The sequence below is a fragment of the Lampetra planeri genome, chromosome 51 (assembly GCF_965212315.1).
Source record: "Lampetra planeri chromosome 51, kcLamPlan1.2.h2, whole genome shotgun sequence".
NCBI lineage: Eukaryota > Metazoa > Chordata > Hyperoartia > Petromyzontiformes > Petromyzontidae > Lampetra > Lampetra planeri.
Window position 1 is genome coordinate 7,424,747 of NC_136157.1, and position 19,481 is coordinate 7,444,227.

The 19,481-nt window shown below is 56.3% G+C and overlaps 1 protein-coding gene across 1 annotated transcript; it reads left to right on the forward strand.

Annotated features, from left to right (window-relative positions):
* Positions 1-737: 737 nt before the first annotated feature.
* LOC144734411 (carbohydrate sulfotransferase 2-like) lies at positions 738-18,147 on the forward strand. Its single transcript, XM_078616582.1, has 3 exons — positions 738-4,608; positions 10,067-10,357; positions 14,147-18,147. The coding sequence occupies exons 1-3, from the start codon at positions 4,087-4,089 to the stop codon at positions 14,852-14,854; spliced, it is 1,521 nt and encodes a 506-aa protein (XP_078472708.1). The 5' UTR covers positions 738-4,086; the 3' UTR covers positions 14,855-18,147.
* Positions 18,148-19,481: the final 1,334 nt, after the last annotated feature.

Here is a 19,481-nt window from a genome sequence, read left to right on the forward strand (position 1 = left end):
GAGCGAGCGAGCCAGTGGGCGAGCTCACTCGCTCTGGTGCCACCCTGCAAGCCTCTCCTTCCCCCGGACTGGCCACAGGGGCAGCGGTCTGGAGGGCAAGTGCCCCGTGAGGCCGGTCCATTCCGAGGGCTGGTGGGGCCGGACCGCGCGGGGTAATTGAAAATGTGATCGGAGTGAAATAAAATTATTAAAATAACGAATTTGCGTCTAATGTGTAACGCTTCGTTGCTGATTCGCGTTCCCAGTTGGCACTTAGCCCCGTCCGTATACTCGGCAGCCCAAAGGATCCTTCGTGACCGGCCCACCCATCTGTGTTGTTGTACCCAGCCCACATGGTCCCAATGACATCGCCACGTCTCAACATCTAGCGACTGCTCCTACACAGATTGTCGCCGCAAAACAACCCCGGTGAAAAACACCACACTTGCCCAGAGCCCGAATTTACCTGCGCCGATGTTTTTGTTCCAGTCCGTCACTGGTTGTGGGAAGCAGAGAGAGGGAGAGAAAGTTCACTCGGAACAAAGTGACCCAGACGGCGATAATTACATCAACTTCAGAGAAGCAATACAAGAGGCGTTCCCTTGCAAATGATTAGCCTGTTAACACGCGTTAAGCTGTTAACCTGTGACACGTGAGCTGCGTGCTTTCATCAGCCCGTGTATGCTGACGCATCAGGCTCAGCAAGTGGAGGAGTTGGAGGTTCGCTCGTTCCTTGACACTCGCCGTGGCCTCAGCGTGGGTCGCAAGATACTCGCCGTGGCTCTCAGGATGTGTGTGCTGGAGCTTCATTCGCACCGTACGTGGCCCGCCGGCTGCGCTAATCGGACGTTTTGGCGCAGCAAGACAACTTGTTCTCGTTCCGGATGATGGCAAATACCTAAAAATCCCCGAGTGCGAGATCGTGCTGCATTAAAACACAATCACCTCGACCGATAGACGGCGCTCGTGATTGGTAAGTCGAAAGTATCTCACAGGGGTTCAATCCACGCCCTGGGGGCTTATCTGCTGCCCTCCGACGACGGGAGAAGCTTCCCAGCGGCACGTCTGGTTTGGCAGTCGCCTCGACAGTGGCGTCCAGAGACGCTGAGCGGGGGGAGATGGTGGCGAGGAGATGTTGACGACCTCGCCTGGAGGACGGGAGTCAGTGGCGGTGGGTGCGTCACTACATCGGCAGCGGCGTCGTCACGAGGCTATTCTGCATCGCAAGCGGCTCCTCTTGCACAAACCGCTGTGGAGGAGCTCTGTCTTCACACAATCAGTGCTGCTGCTGCTGCTGTTGTTGTTGTTGACACTGTTATTGTTGAAAACAAATCTCATGGTGGTTGCCAAGGGGGTCCCCAGCTTGTAGCTTTGGCCACCAAGGGTGGGGGTGGGGGCAAGGCGCCCCCCCACCTGCCCCCCACGCTTGCCACACCGCGACTGGCCTGTGGCGAGCGATGAAACCGGCGCGCGAGGGCGCAACGCTCAATCCCCCCCTCCTCCCCCGTGCAGATGAAAAGAGTGGCGGTGTGTCCACTTGCTCGACTGCCTCCTTCTGGAGAGCCAGGGTGCGGCACCTCCTCCGAGGCTTACGGGAAGGGAGCTTCCTCACATCAGTGTGAGGTGACCCACCAACCCTCACTGCCTCCACAGTGCTGGGGGGTTACAAACCACGTGCATAGCCACCATCATCCACAACTCATCTTACATCATCACCATCACCACCATCATCCACAACGCATCTTACATCATCACCACCATCATCCACAACTCATCTTACATCATCACCACCATCATCCACAACGCATCTTACATCATCATCACCACCATCATCCACAACTCATCTTACATCATCACCACCATCATCCACAACTCATCTTACATCATCACCATCATCATCCACAACTCATATTACATCATCACCATCACCACCACCATCCACAACTCATCTTACATCATCACCACCATCATCATCCACAACTCATCTTACATCACCACCATCACCACCATCATCCACAACTCATCTTACATCATCACCATCACCACCACCATCCACAACTCATCTTACATCATCACCACCATCATCCACAACTCATCTTACATCATCACCATCACCGCCACCATCCACAACTCACCTTACATCATCACCACCATCATCCACAACTCATCTTACATCACCACCATCACCACCATCATCCACAACTCATCTTACACCATCTCATCTAAAACCCGCGTACATCATGGACTCTAATCGTCATCTCCGCTACGATGATGATGATTATTTGACGAATCTGCTGCTGCTGCTGCGTTGTGAGCACAGAGGCCACCTGGTTCCCGTGGCCCATCCACGCTACGTCGCCTTCATCGCTGTGGGCGGAGAGACGGGGCGAGAGGGAGGTGCAGTCCAGAGACCGCACACACAGAGACACGCACAGAGACAGACACACAGAGAGAGATACACACACAGAGAGACACCACACACAGAGACACCACACACACAGAGACACACACAGAGACACACACAGAGAGAGACACCGCACACACAGAGACACACACAGAGACACGCACAGAGAGAGACACCGCACACACAGAGACACACACAGAGACACGCACAGAGAGAGACACACACAGAGACACACACAGAGACACACACAGAGACACGCACAGAGAGAGACACACACAGAGACACACGCAGAGACACGCACAGAGAGATAGACACCGCACACACAGAGACACACACAGAGACACGCACAGAGAGAGACACACACAGAGACACACACAGAGACACACACAGAGACACGCACAGAGAGCGACACCGCACACACAGAGACACACACAGAGACACGCACAGAGAGAGACACACACAGAGACACACACAGAGACACACGCAGAGACACGCACAGAGAGAGAGACACCGCACACACAGAGACACACACAGAGACACACACAGACACACACACGTACACACACACGTACACACACACGCACAGACACACATACACACACACGTACACACACACACACGTACGCACAGACACACAGACACACACACGCGCTACTGCACATACGTGTCACGTGCGCGCGCGTGCCTGCGCGTGCGTGCGAGGAGTGATGCAATCTGCGCTACGACAGCGCCCTGAATGCATGGGCAGGAATCCGCTACGGGTCTGCGACTTGTCACCGCTGGCCGCAGCCTTTCGTGTTATTGCGAAGCTACCAACTAAGCACAGCAATAAACGCAGCAACACACGACGACGACGACAACAACACACACCAGCGAATGCGCATTTGCTATTCTCAATGGGAAGGGCGTTCGCTTGGTTTCTCTTTAATATTCCGGGCACACGGTGGATGTGAACGCCGAGCAGACAGCAGGCGGCCCGCTCCTCGCCCCGTTACCCGCCATCAAGAATGCGCACGAAGCAGCAGCAACAGCAACATCAGCAACAACAACAGCAACATCAGCAACAACAACAGCAGCAACAACAGCAGCAGCAACAGTAGCAACAATAACAGCAGCAGCAACAGCAGCAGCAACAGCAGCAACAGCAACAGCAGCAACAGGAAAACAACCAACTCGTCTGTGGACCGCTGCGGAGGAGAGAAGAGCGGGCTATGGTGTCTGGCCTCGCTTCGGGAGTCGCGTCTCGTGATGGAGCACCGCCGTTTGGGATTTTATTGAGCGAGTGACGTTCGTGTCTGCCCCGGCCCGGGGAGCTAAACATTGTTTAAGAGCGCGAGAGAGATAGAGAGAGGGAGGGAGAGACACACAGAGAGAGGGAGAGACACACACAGAGAGGAAGAGAGAGATAGAGAAAGAGCGAGCTGCGTGTGGGGATCGTTGTTTTGGAAGAGAGCCAGAGTTGTAACAGCAGAGATAGCATCATCGTGAGCATCATCATCATCATCATCGCGAGCATCATCATCTATAACAGACCACCATCATCATTATCCATAACACATCATCATCACCATCATCTATAACAGACCATCATCATCTATAACACATCATCATCATCTATTCTCCACGCCACATCGTCGAGCCATCACCGTCAACTGTATACCCCCCTCCCCATGCGACGCCATCTCTCTCACGAGTGAATCAACATGAGGGTCCGACTCAAAACCCTAGCGCTGTGGACTGCGTACACGTGCGCCCTGTTGGTGGCAGTGGCCAACGTGCTGGACATCAGGCAAGCCATCGGCCTGGACTGTGCCAGCAGCAGCAGCAGCGGCAGCAGCAGTGGCGGCAAGAGAGTCCGAGGCATCGAGCCTTGGAAACCTTCAGCGGAGGCGCGACTCGCCGCGGACACCGACGAGATCGGCGGCGGCGCGGACGTCCCGGGCGGCGACGCGTCGGAGGGCGACGGGAAGCAGCAGGAGACGAGGAGGAGGAGCCCCGCGGCGGAGCGGAGCGAGCCGAGGACGCCGCGCGCCCAGCTGTTCATCCTCACCACGTGGCGGTCGGGCTCGTCGTTCGTCGGGGAGCTGTTTAATCAGCACCCGGGCGTCTTCTACCTCTTCGAGCCCCTGTGGCACGTGTGGCAGGCGCTCTACCCGGGCGACGCCAGGGTCCTGCAGGGGGCGTCGCGGGATATGCTCAACTCCCTCTTCAGGTGTGACATGCAGGTGAGCGGGCGGATGACCTCGGACATCGGTGATGCGACTCGCGAACTGCACTTGCCCGAGCAGTCTGTTCAGCCTATGCGGGGCGATCTTTTGTCTTTTTGGATAATTTGGGCACCACCACCACCATGATCATCAGCAGCAGCAGCAGTCGCATCAGATTCGACAGCGTCAACTGCATTGATGTCATCAGCATCATCAGCAGCGTTAGCTGTCATCATCAGCCAAGTATTGTCAGCGTTGATAACAGCAACAACAGCAGTCTGATCATCATCAACATCATCGACTAAAGCAGGCCTCATATTAGAGACGGCATTTATTGTGTCTGTGTATATTACAAATTACTATGTATAATTAGTGCTCACTAACAAGGAATGTCTATGACGCCAGACCTCGACAGCTAAGCAGCGTTGAGCCTGGATAGTGCTTGGATGGGCGACCGCCATGCATTGCGCCGCTGTCGGGGTCAGGTTAGAGGCCGTGCCGGGGGGGGGCACAACACCATTGTTGTACTGGGCTTCTATGCTCCAACGTCGGTGAACGTCCCTGGCTCTTTGCTAACCCTCGCTGAGCGTTGTGGTGAAGTATGGCCGAATGACCCCCACGACCCGCGCGCGGCGTGGGCGTGCCCTCATCCAGCAGTGGATTGATGAAAGGGCTGTACTTGTACAGTGCCCCAACAGTCTAAATAGTCTATACACGGCAGGTTTTGCTATTTCATTAGACTATGTATATATACCCTGGTGCATATATATATGACTCTGTGTCTATTCCTATTCTAATGCAGATCTCTGTCAGCAGCCAGTGTCTGGGGACACGTGCGCACCCACGCACACAACATCAATCACCAGTTGGTCACGCCAGCTAAGCCATTGCAAGAGACAAAGATTCCCCATGTAGATTTGTGTTAATAGACTGTTGGGGCAAGTGCTGTTAGACAGCACCGATGGAGACCGGTACGGCACACGAGGGGGTGGGGTGGTCAGCACCACGTCCGGCCGCCTTTACACATCGCATCAGGTACTCGTTTAAGGCTGAGTTTACCTAGAGGAGGCCCAGAACCGGTTCAGATATTCGTCACTGATTTTGACCGTGAGCGTGAATCGAACTTGGGTCGCCGGGTTCGTAATGCAGCGTAGCGCTAACCGCTACACCACCGCTCCCAACAAGCCATAGCGGGCACGCTCACAGGGTGAGCACCTCCTAGGGTGAGCAGCTCCTAGGGTGAGCACACTCCTAGGGTGAGCAGCTCCTAGGGCTGTGAGTGGTAGCGGCTGATTGGGGATGCATCCATCCAGCAGTTGATTGACCATGGCTGCTGATGACGATGTTCACGGTACATTTGATCCACTTGTCAATGCACAGAAAGCTGCGCTTGCTCGCGTTAGAATAACTCACAGCAGCTGCGGCTGTTTCCTTCACGCGTGGGGAATGAGTGAATGAAAGAGTCGCCCTGGCCATCGTGAATGTGTTCATCACATGACCGACCGCTGCCCCAATATCCATGGGGTGCCACGGTGGCAAGGAGACGTTAACTCCCTCGCCTGGTATGCAGGAGGTCGAGGGTTCGACCCTGACGATACCTGCTGCTGTCTATTTGGAGTTTGCGTGTCTCTCTCTCCCCATGCTCGCGTGGATTTCTCTCCGAGTCCTCCGGCTTTCCCCTCCACGTTGAGAACCGACGTCACGCGAGTATGTGGCTGCAATAAATGTGCACGCGATAAGCCACCTCGCTGAGCTGGCATTCGTGATAGCCAGGTCGCTTCTGAAACAAAAAGCTAATTAGCTCAATGGGCCTTACCTGGTAAAATAAAAAGTAGTTTACGTGTTTAGTTGAACCCGCTGTGCATCCAGAACCTCCCGATGGAATCGCGAGTGGAGAACCAGACTCGACATCCCAGCCAACGTCGGGCCAACGATTCCAACCACGTGCCACAAGTTGGGCCCCCACGTGCCATGCTTACTGGGCTTGGAACGAAAAATAACAATAATAATTATTATGACTAGAAACAATCACTTGCCGGTCGCGTTTCAAATGGCGAACGAAACAAGAAGAGGGCTCGAGAAGGCGCGGGGTATTTTCTGTGTCCGCAGTCCGCGCTATCGCGGAGCGAAAAATAGCAGCGGGTCGTGTGGGAGCGTGCGTCACGCGAGATAAGGCAGAGTCCGCCCCTCGCCACCATCATCATCATCAACATTCCACTGGACGGGTTCAGGCGGCGGTGGTGCGACCTCGGCGAAGGGACATGGACAGCAACATACTCACCCACACACTCAGCCACACACTCAGCCACACACTCACCCACACACTCACCCACTCAGCCACACACTCACCCACATACTCACCCACACACTCACCCACTCAGCCACCACACTCACCCACACACTCAGCCACCCACTCACCACACTGCAGGTCACACACTATCTTCTGGGGTGTCCTCTTTTCAAATGTATCAACTCCCCACGCGAAGACCGCGCGAGGAGGTTGTTGACGAGAGATAGCGGCGTCCTGGGGCTTGGCTGAGCGCAGCTCCATGGTGGGTGTAGCCGGGCGGTGGTGGTGACGATGGTGGTGGTGGTGACGGTGGTGGTGACGGCGGTGGTGGTGGCGGTGGTGGCGGTGGTGGCGGCGGTGGTGGTGGTGGCGGTGGTGGTGATGGTGGTGGTGGTGATGGCGGTGGTGGCGGCGGCGGTGGTGGTGGTGGCAGCGGTGGCGGTGGTGGCGGCGGTGGTGGTGATGGTGGTGGCGGTGGTGGTGATGGTGGTGGTGGTGATGGTGGTGGTGGTGGCCGCGGAGTTGTTGGTGGTGGCTACCCACGTGGCGCTCGCCACCCGGCGCTGTGTAGGCAGTGACAGGGGCTGGCGGATCGCGCGCCCCCGCGTGGAGTCAAACTCCCTTCTTGGTTGGGGTCGAGGAGGCGCCGTACCCTGGCTCGCCTGCAGCAGGAGGAGGAGGTAGAGAAGCCGTGGGCTCCATCTGCTCCATCTGCACGAGGATGCAGCGTCGCTGCTCTCGCACGCACGCGTTTCCTCTGGGTGCTCCAGTCCCCCCCCCCCCCAAGCTATTGGAGTTGACCAAATGTCCCAATGTAGGACCGCAGAGCTCGGGCAATTGTTGGTAGCTCCCGGTTCTGGCTGCCTGTGGTTTCGCCGCACCTCTGAAACTACGGAAACCGTGTTTGCTTACAAATGTGTAACGTTAACTTACTCCAGATCTCGGTACAAACCAATGCCTACCACCACGACACAGATGCCAGTTCCCGGACATGTGATTAGCCCAGTGGGTGAATAAGTGGGTGAATTACTGAGTGACTTGGAAAACAAATGAGGACATTAATGAGTTGGTGAGTGGGTAAGTGGGTGCCTGAATGAGTGAGTGGTTGACCTAATGAGTGTGTGACCTAATGAGTGAATGGGTGGGTGAGTGTGTGAGCGACAGAATGGGTGAGTGGGTAACTAAATGCGTAAGTGGGTGACTGAATGAGTGGGTGAATGAGTAGATGACTGAATGAATGGGTGGGTGAGTGTGTGGGTGACTGGATGAGTGGGTGAGTGAGCAGATGGCTGAATGAGCGAGTGGGTGAGCGAGTAGATGACTTAATGAGTGGGTGGGTGAGTGTGTGGGTGACTTAATGAGTGGGTGGGTGAGTGAGCGGCAGGGATGCCACCTTATCCACTGTAGTCCACATGTGGACGTACAGTATCTCTCAGTCGGCACGAAATCTGTGATGTTCAACTTAGCAGCAGCACCGGCACCACGAGATTTGGGTGCAAATCAATTCCTGCTGCCAACCCAAACACCGCCCTGCCAATTTCCGGGCTGACCTGGACTAAAAGCCGGGACTTGTGGCAGACCTATTGGCAACCACTGACCCAGAGAGGGAAGCCGCCCCTCAGGGAAAATGTTTCCGATGTATGTTTTCCCTTTCCTGCTTCCTGAGTAAAAGAAAGAGGCCCACAAGAGAGGTGTATGGAGCGAGCTCGTCGCGCGAGTCGTTGGGATTACAAATCGGCAAGAGCAGGCGTCGTCAGTCAAGGCCGTGGCTCGTCTCTCGCTCATCTCGGCTCTGTGAAGGCGACGTTTTGCCATGAGACGCGCCATTTAACTTTACCGCCGCAGCAACTTTGTTACGGCAGAAGCCACGTGAAGTATTTTCCAGTTGGTCAAACTTTTTTGAGAAAAAATAATAATCTTAAATTGCCTTTACACCCGATAAAAATTATATAAATTTTACTTCTTTGTTCAGAAAAGCCGAAGGACTGTTTTTTTCTCAAGCAGGCCCTGTTACATGCCGCTTCTATTTGAAGACTTTCAACCAGGTAACGATGCGTGCTTATGGATCATTTGGCGCCGCGGTGGCTATGAGATGTTAGCTACCTTGCCTGGTATGCAGGAGATCTCTTTTTTCGTGTGAATGGGCTGCGACAATGAAGGCATCGCCCTTGACAACCCGCTGCAATTGCAGGCGGACGAACCCCAGAATCGCATCCCAGAATTTTAGCAGTTGCCTGGCGAGCCAGCACCCTGCCTCCAGGACCCCATGGCCACTTGAACTATTTTATTAAAGATCCACTGTGGATTACTACACCGAACCGTGTCAGACCTTAGAAGCTAAGCAGGTCTTGAGTCTGGACAATTCTATAAAAAAAATTACCAGACAAGGCCCACTGAGCAACACAGCTCTTGTTTTAGAAGCGACCTGCCCATCACACATGATGTGGAATCGCGTGGACATTCATAGCAGACAAATAATCTGAACGCGTGACGTTGATTCTAAATGTGGAGGGGGGGAAACCGGAGGACCCAGAGAAAAATCCACGCCACCACGGGGAGAGAGACACCACAAATTCCAAATATATAGCAGCAGGCGTCAGGGTCGGGATCGAACCCACGACCTCCTGCATACCAGGCGAGGTAGTTAACATCTTCTAGCCACCGAGGGTAACAACGGCGGTCACAGGCTGCGGTGGGGGACCACAATCGCGGCGTCGCGGCCGCGTGCCAACATCGGCGGTCGTACCACCGAGCAATCCTTCAACCACTACGCTCCCCCCCCCCCCACACTGACCAGCGTGGTGAAGTATGGTCAAATAACGCCCCCCCCCACCCCTGCCCTCAATCCCCCCCACGACTCGCAGAGCCGCTTTCTCCTTATTCGTGGGCGTTTTTGAAGAATTCATTGCGCTCCAGAATCTTCCCACTCACCGCAGTGTGGTGAGTGGGAGGGTGAGTGGCAGGGTGAGCGGGAAAGTGAGTAGGTATATGGATGAGTGGGAAGGTGAGTGGGTGGGCGAATGGAGTGAGAGGGTGGGTGAGTAGGTGGGTGAGTGAGCGGGTGAGTGAGTGAGTGAGAGGGTGAGTGAGTGAGCGGGTCAGTGAGTGAGCGGGTGAGTGTGTTGCTGTGACCTGCTACACTACCACCCGCCCCAACTCACCCACTCCAACCCCCCCCCCCCCCAGGTGTTCAACCTGTACGGCAACGGGCAGAACATGACGAGTCGCGACATCTTCCGCTCGCCGCTCAACCGCGCGCTCTGCTCCCCGCCGCTGTGCCCGGCGCTGGCGCGGCCCCGCGGGGGGGTGGCGGCGCTGGTGGACGAGCGCGCGTGCTCGCGCCTCTGCCCCCCGCGGCCGCTCGCCCACGTGGAGGCGCGCTGCCGCCGCCTGCCGCTCGTCGTCGTCAAGGGGGTGCGCATCTTCGACCTCGAGCTGCTCGCGCCGCTCCTCCAGGACCCATCGCTCAACCTCAAGGTCGGGCCCTTGGGATGGGATGTGTGGGGTGGGGTGTGTGGGGTGGGATGTGTGTGATGAGTGTGATGTGTGGGATGGGATGAGTGGGATGTGTGTGATGTGATGTGTGTGGGATGAGTGGGATGTGTGTGATGTGATGTGTGTGGGATGTGTGGGATGAGTGGGATGTGATGTGTGGGATGTATGGGGTGGGATGTGTGGGATGGGATGAGTGCGAAGCGACGTGTTCGTGAGTGAATGCGTTGTCACGGTTACCAACTCCAGTGACAATCATCTGAACCGATCCTGAGCCTCCCTTAGATGGACTCAGGCTCAAATGAGTACCTCGTGCGGTGTGTAAACATCAATACTAAGAAGACAAAGGCGGCCGCGCGTGTGCCGTGCCGGCCTTCACAGGTGCTTCTCACTAGCAGCACTTGCCCCAACAGTCTGTTCAGGCTACGCGGGGTGAGTGGTGAGCTCAGAAGGTGAGTGCAGTGTCTCATCAAGGTGCAGCGCATAGCGTGGGAGCATAGGGGTACAGTACAAGAGTAGCTCTTGCTGCAACAGGCTGTAACTGCAGCCTGTAGCACCTGTTTGTATGGACGTGATCTTCCGTCAAGCACTCAATCCTGCTGAGTCATCTGTGATACGATCTGTTAAACTAAAATACATCGAAAACGGTGTTATTAAAACCTAATTCGCCATGTTCCAGCTTCGAGAGGGCATAGCTGCGGCGTTGAAGTGCAGTACAACAATGCATTTTGGTCACCGGTCTTTTTTATTGAGCCGTTAAGGCCGCATTGAGCCCTCAGCGCGAAGTGCGTTCAAAGTCTCCGCACGCGGTGTCCACGCACACGCCTCGGCTGCTGGCGCGGGCTAAGACTTTTCGTGCGACGGCGTGGAGGTGCGAACGTCGTAAACGATAAACGAGATGCCACCCCCGTGGGCGCCACGGTGCGTGTGAGATGTTAACTTTCTCGACTGGTACACAGGAGGTCGTGGGTTCGATCCCGATTCTGACGCCTGCTGTCAATTTGGAGTTTGCGGTGTCTCCCTCCACGTGGTCGCGTGGAGTTTTCTCCGGGTCCTCCGCTTTTCCCCTCCACATTTAGAATCAACATCACGCGTTCAGAGTATTTGGCTGCTGTAAATGTCCACGTGGTGGCGATGATAAGCCCCCTTCGTTGAGCGACCATTTGCGACAGCCAGGTCGCTTCTGCAAAAAGAGCTGTACAGCTCAGTGGGCCTTGCCTGGCAAAATAAATAAATAAAGTTTCTAGTTCAGTTTTTAGTGAAGCAAAAGTCGGTGCGACATTTGGCTTGGAGACGGCCACAGCCACTCGCGCTGCCCGTCTCAAGCAGCAGTCCGGTCGCAATGCGCCGGCCGGACGAGACGGCATGATCACTCTCACTGCCTCCCACCTGCCTGGCTGCTGGAGCGTCACCCCCCCCCACCACCCTCGATGCCACTCGCAGGAGGAGGCCGTTGTGTGCCGGCGTCAGGGGTCCGAAGTTTGGCAAGTTCGAAAATTGACACCGCAAACCACTCAATTGGGACGTTACACAGCAGCAGGAGCAGCAGCAGCAGGAGCAGCAGCAGCATCAGCAGGAGCAGCAGCAGCAGGAGCAGCAGCAGCATCAGCAGCAGCAGCAGGAGCACGATCAACCATTGCACCTTACTGGCAGCAGGCGAATGCGCCAGGTCACCGTTGCAAATCGGACTCGTCCCGGTCTCTTAAGCGAGTTCTCATCTGGTGTAAACTAATATAAACATGCAACTCGAACGTTAATTTGACTATTTACACTGCGTGTGTGTGTGTACGTATGTTGAATTTCTGTCGCACCGTACGTAGCGGACCGTGCTCAGGGGAGATGAGTGTGTTTGTCGGGAGTGGTGGGACAGAGTGGTTAGCGCAGTGCACTACATACTGCAGCCATCTGGCTTTGATTGCCAGTCACAGGAAAAAAGACGAAGATCGCCCTGTATAGCCTCAACAGTCTGTTGGGGCAAGTGCTGTTAGCGAGCACCTAATGAAGGCCGGCACGGCACACGAGGGGGTGTGTGACCAGCACCACGCCAGGCCGCCTTTTTCTCCCCAGTGGCGATGTTCACACACCGCACCATTTAATAATTTGAGCCTGTGTCGACCTATGGGAGGCCCCAGATCGTCACTGGAGATGGCCGTGGGCTGGAATTGAAACTCGGGTGGCTGGGTTCGTAGCGCATCGCGCTAACCACTGCACCACCGCTCCCCACAGCGAACACAGTGTGAGTGGCAGGTGATCCCCAACGGGTCGTGGGCTTCCCAAAGTCAGCTCAGTTTCGGGCGCAGCGCGTTCACACGTGGGGCTCTGGGGGAGACACGGGTGGCTGGCCAGTAGGTGTATCACCTGTCCAGGTTTCATCTGTTGGGGTTGCCACCTGTCCAGGTTTCATCAGGTGGGTTTGTCACCTGCGGGGATTGGCAGCCGTGTTCGGGTGACGGCAGGGAATCATTTGTAGCGAGATGCGGCAGCGGTGCCGTTGCTGCGTCGGACTTCACCGCAGGAGACGGCGGTGCACGGTGCCGATGATGGACCGAGCGCGCTGCCTGGGAAGGGCCCCCTGGGTGTGGTGGGCAAAGGCGGCGAGCCGGCCGGCCGTGGCGCTACCCCCTCCCCACCACCCCCGCCTTGTGCGCGTCGTTCCACACTTGCCCCGCCAGCCTGTCTCGGCTACACGGGCACATTTGTCTCCGCGCGGCCATGATGAATCGGCGTCGAGCGCCGTGCCGCCAGCCGCGCTGCCGCGCTCGTGGGCGGCCGCGCGGAGTTGATGGGCGGCGCTCCTCTGCGCAGGCGGTGGCGCGCGTGTCGAGGGTTTACTGCTGCGAGCGCCATCGCCGCGTGATGGTGGAGGGAGGAGGGAGGCTCGGCAGGGAGGCAGAGAGACACGGAGAGGTGTGACCGGCAGGCGGAGAGCAGGACACGCACCACGCAGGCTGGATGGCAGTGTTCATGCGCTGCGCGAGTGAGAGAGAGAGAGAGGCACATCTCAGATGTTATTGTGTTCATGCTCGCCGAGCTGCATTCTTGGCGTCGGGGTGCCGAGGTCGCACTCGTTACACACAAAGTGCGAGCCACAGATGGGCCGCAATACCTCGCTGATCTCGTCAAGGGGCGTAAACAATCATCAGGCGAAACTCCGGGCCATCCTCGCAGCACCGAACGAAGGTGGTCACGGCACCGCGCGCTTTCAGGTGCGCTTCTGCGGCCGTCTGGAACGCTCTTCCTTCCGATATTAGGACACCGCTGGAACTATGCACTTTTTAATCATCTAGATTGACAAACTCATTTCTCTAGAACTGATTTTTGTATTTAGATTGTTGTCTTTTCCCCGTACCTCCGATTAGCACTATTGGCTACGTACGGTGTGAAAGAAGTTCAACGTACATACACAGACGGCATTCTTGAGCTAGAAACTTCCCAAGGTGTGAAGGTTCCAGAATGTTTCGATTCCTGCTCACGGCCAACACCAGTGACGATTATCTGAACCGGTCCTGGGCCTCCCCTAGATCGACTTAGCCTCAAATGAGTACCTGGTGCGTTGTGTAGTAAACATCGCCACTGGGGAGACAAAGGCGGTCTATGGTGGTGCTGGCCACCCGACCCCTCGTGCGCCGTGCCGGCCTGTATAGGTGCTCGCAAACAGCACTTGCCCCAACAGTCTGTCAAGGCTACACGGGGACCTTTGTCTTTGCGTTATAACGTCTGTCGCACCCCCCTCTTCCAACACGTCCCCCCCCCCCCCCCCCGCGGGCCCCCCAGGTGATCCACCTGGTCCGAGACCCGCGCGCGGTGGCCAGCTCCCGTCTCAAGTCCAAGCACGGCCTCATCCGCGAAAGCCTCCAGGTGGTGCGCTCGCTGCGGCGTGACAAGTCCCAGCACCACCACCACCTCCTGCGGCGCTCCCACCACCCGCTCGGCGCGCCCGACGACGCCGACCCGGCGCCGCCGCCGCCGCCAGGGTCGTCGGGCCGCGAGCGCCGCGTGCCGGGCGGCCCCTCGCACCCCAGCGAGCTCAACGCCCTCTCCGCCATGGGGCCGATCTGCGCGTCGACGGAGCGCGCCGTGGGGGCGGCGCTGGCGTCTCCGCCGTGGCTGCGCGGCCGCTACATGCTGGTGCGCTACGAGGACGTGGTGCGCTCCCCGCTGCGCTCGCTGGGCGCCATGCACGCCTTCGCGGGCCTGCGCCCCGAGCCGGCGCTCGGCGACTTCGTGCTCCGGATGGTCGGCGGAGGAGGAGGAGGCAACCGCTCCTCGGCGGCGGGGGGCGGCGACCCGTTCCGCGTGGGCTCCATGGACGCGAGGGCGGCGCTGGGCGAGTGGAGGACGCGCCTGGCCGTGCAGCAGGTGCGCCACGTGGAGGAGAACTGCCGCGGGGCCATGGCGCTGCTGGGCTACGTCCCCGTGCCGGCCGGCGCGCGCTCGCTCGGCCAGCCGCTGCTCGCGCCGCTCGACTTCACGTACGCGTGAAGGCGTCGGGAGGCGACGTGGGGCCGTTTGTTGTTGTTGCTGCTGCTGCTGTTGTTGTGGTGCCCGTGCCGTCTGCCGAGTGTCGACGGGTAAGGGAGCGCGTTCGGCTCAGATGCCCCACGCCGGGAACTCGAAGCGCCTTGCCTCATCGCATCGTCTCATCATCCATCATCTCATCATCTCATCCATCATCTCATCATCGCATCATCGCGACCCGCTACACTGCCCTGCTGCAGTCTCGTCAAGGGAAGCCCCCAGCGGTAGCCATCCCTTCGCGGCATGTAGACGACTCGCGTAGAAACCCATGGGATTTTAGAGACCCGTAGACTCACAGAGATCCATAGACTCACACATAGACCCATAGACTCGCACTGACGCCCACAGACTCACACAGAGGCCCACAGACCCACACAGAGGCCCACAGACTCACACAGGACCCACAGACTCACACAGAGACCCACAGACTCACATGGGGGCCCGTAAACTCGCACATAGACCCACAGACTCACACAGAGACCCACAGACTCGTACAGATACCCAGACTCACACAGAGGCCCACAGACTCGCACTGAGGCTCACAGACTCGTACAGACACCCAGACTCACACAGAGGCCCACAGACTCGCACAGAGGCCCACATACTCGCACATAGGCCCACAGACTCGCACTGAGGCGACAGACTCCTACAGACACCCAGACTCACACAGAGGCCTACAGACTCGCACAGAGGCCCACATACTCGCACATAGGCCCACAGACTCGCACTGAGGCGACAGACTCCTACAGACACCCAGACTCACACAGAGGCCTACAGACTCGCACAGAGGCCCACATACTCGCACATAGGCCCACAGACTCGCACTGAGGCGACAGACTCCTACAGACACCCAGACTCACACAGAGGCCTACAGACTCGCACAGAGGCCCACATACTCGCACATAGGCCCACAGACTCGCACTGAGGCGACAGACTCCTACAGACACCCAGACTCACACAGAGGCCTATAGACTCGCACAGAGGCCCACAGACTCGTACTGAGGCGACAGACTCCTACAGACACCCAGACTCACACAGAGGCCTACAGACTCGCACAGAGGCCCACAGACTCGTACAGACACCCAGACTCACACAGATACCCACAAACTCGCACAGAGGCCCACAGACTCACACAACGACCCACAGACTCACACAGAGACCCATAGACTCACACAGAGACCCATAGACTCACACAGAGACCCACAGACTCACACAGAGACCCATAGACTCACACAGAGACCCATAGACTCGCACTGAGGCCCACAGACTCACACAGAGACCCGTAGACTCACAGAGATCCATAGACTCACACAGAGACCCATAGACTCGCAGAGAGACCCACAGACTCGCACAGAGACCCACAGACTCACACAGAGACCCACAGACTCACACAGAGACCCATAGACTCACACAGAGACCCATAGACTCGCACAGAGACCCACAGACTCGCACAGAGACCCACAGACTCGCACTGAGGCCTACAGACTCACACAGAGACCCACAAACCCACACAGAGACCCACAGACCCACACAGGACCCACAGACTCACACAGAGACCCACAAACTCACATGGGGGCCTGTAAACTTGCACAGAGACCCATAGACTCGCACAGAGACCCACAGACTCACACAGAGACCCATAGACTCACACAGAGACCCATAGACTCACACAGAGACCCACAGACTCACACAGAGACCCATAGACTCACACAGAGACCCATAGACTCGCACTGAGGCCCACAGACTCACACAGAGACCCGTAGACTCACAGAGATCCATAGACTCGCACAGAGACCCACAGACTCGCACAGAGACCCACAGACTCGCACTGAGGCCCACAGACTCACACAGAGACCCACAACCCCACACAGAGACCCACAGACCCACACAGGACCCACAGACTCACACAGAGACCCACAAACTCACATGGGGGCCTGTAAATTTGCACAGAGACCCACAGACTCACACAGAGACCCACAGACTCGCATTGAGGCCCACAGACTCGTGCCGAGTAACGACGAGACGGAGCGATAACAATATGGGATCACTACTGCCAAGCCATCCTGCCGTGGTGTAATCATCGTGAGCACACCGCAGTCGCGGTCCAGACGGCGCCGGTTCCGGCCTCCCGGCGCGGCAGTTCAGACCAAGTCCACCCAGCGGTCGACATTGCTGCATCGCAGTCAGGTTACGCGTGGGGGGTGGGGGTGAAGTGTGGGTACCCCGCCTCTTCTGCCAAGGTGTACCGCAGTGTTCTTGACTGATTTTCAGAGGGGGCGGTGGGGGGGGGGTCACTGTCGCCGACAAGACATCGTCAGTGCGAGGGGCCATTGCTGGGTTTGACAGCAGCACGGTGATGATGATGAAGGTGATGGGGTGGTGGTGTTCTCACTCCCCGTGTATTGTCGGGGGCCGCACTGAAGGCCACTCGGGGGCCGTCAGTTGCCCGCGGTTTGTGTGTAGTGGTCAGCGTGGGAGAGTAGGCCTCAGTGCCCTCCGAGGCCGTGTGTCTCCAGCAGTGCCGCCAGCAGGCATCTGCGGGGCTGCTCCTTTGCCGCTTCTAATTTGATTCGAGCAACGCGACCCTCGCAACGCGCTCAGCAGCCAGGGCGACGTGAGCGCCGTGAGCTGTCAGAGACTGTTGATGTTGCAGCTTCATCAGCAGGTCTTCGTGGTTGGGGTTAGATCGCGTAAGTATAAATGTGTCGTTAACCCACCACCACCCGACACAGCCAATGAGTGAGGTCTGTGATGTAAATAAAACGTGCCAATTTGTTCCGAGTTCAGCACACGGGCATGTTGGAGAGTAAACCCACGACGTGTGCAATGTGAGCAGTGCGACGTTTCGCTGGTAGCTACAACAACCAGCTGCATCAGGCGACAGCCAGAAATATGAAGAAGTCAAAACTAAGTGCCACCTTTTGTTTACGTGACGAACCTTACCAGTTGGCTGCGTCGGGTGGTGGCCTGTTCACGACACATTTATATATTTACGCGATCTAACCCCAAATAACCTTTATTATGGATAATGTTGGTCGCGATATCCGGCTACGTGTTAAAGATGTTGCTGGTTCATGTGCAATGTTCAGTGGCATTTTAAGATCTTACCACTTGTGTTCATACGTTGACTCTGTTGTGTTTGAGGAGGCCGTTAAGTTACATTGTATTTGTTTTAACTTGGCTGTTTAAGGACAAATGTGAAAAATTATGTAAACAAACATGAACACGTATAATAAAGAGTATATTAATTGAGAAAATGCCGCCAGGATCTTCACTGTGTGATTATCAACCTGATTTTATTTTCAATATGCAGTACCGGTCACAGTTCAAACAAACGTGTCCATGCTCTGTCAAGCTACCCGATTTCTGTGATCAAATATAATCGGCGACACTTCTGGCAATGCCACTTCTTTACGAGCTATGAAGAAGGGCCGTTGTCCGAAACGTCGTCTATTATATATTTATTGAATAGTTCCGTTAACGGAAGTGAATTGAAGGTGATTTCGTGATGACGTCACCATCCCGTGGCTAGCCAGGATATGGCGGTACACAAAGTGTAGTGACGAAACTCCACGCGCGTTTTAGTTTGCCAGGTACGGAGCTGCTGGGTGTGAACGTCGTGGGTTTACTCCCCAACACACAAGCGGCGTGCTGAGCTAATCACGAACTGGCACGTTCTGTTTACGTGGCACACCTGACTAATAGGCTGTGTCGGGTGGTGGTGGTGGGTTTAATGACACGTTCATATTTACGCGATCTAATCCCCCCAACAACCCCCTCTATTATGGATATTGGTCGTGAAAACCTCGTCGCGTGGAAAGCTGCGAGGAATGCGCCGCACTGCACGGGACGTGCAATGTTAGACCCCACCTGTGCACCTTTCCAGGATTAAACAAAGCGTGCTGCTGGACCCAATCTGTTAGCACGTGGATTGCATAACGAACCTGGCAGGCAATGCAGTAGGCCCTCAACGCACAGTTTTGTTCGCGAAACAATCGGGGATTGTTGTGTATCGAGTTTATATCGTCGTGTCGTTATTGTAACCCGCATCACACACACGCTGGGTAATCCGCAAACACGGAGGCGCGTAGATGAATATGTTCTGAGCCAATACGAGGTGTTGATACTTGTGGGAGGAAACCGGAGCATCCGCGTGCGAGGGGGCAACACTCGATCCAACCACACCGATTGTTGGGTGATGCTGCTGCGTTGGTAGCGGCGCACAAACACATTTAACTTAACAACAGTGGTCTTATAACACCTTTAGAATAGTTGACGCTTCGGGACGTATAGTCTTTCCACACGATGTATGTGTGTACGTATAACTTCTTTCGCACCGTACGTAGCCAACCGTGCTGATTGGAGGTGCGGGGGAAGGACAACAAACTAAACGCGAAAAGCAGCTCTAAATCAATACGTTTTAAATCGATTTAAAAGTGCATAGCTCCCAGTGGCCTCCTATTACCGGAATGAAGAACGTTCCAGACGGCCACAGAAGCGTATCTGAAAGCGTGCAATGCAGTGACCGTATTTGTGTGATGGTAAGCCAAAAGCCACCACTACGAGGGTATGTGCACGATGGTGAATGCCC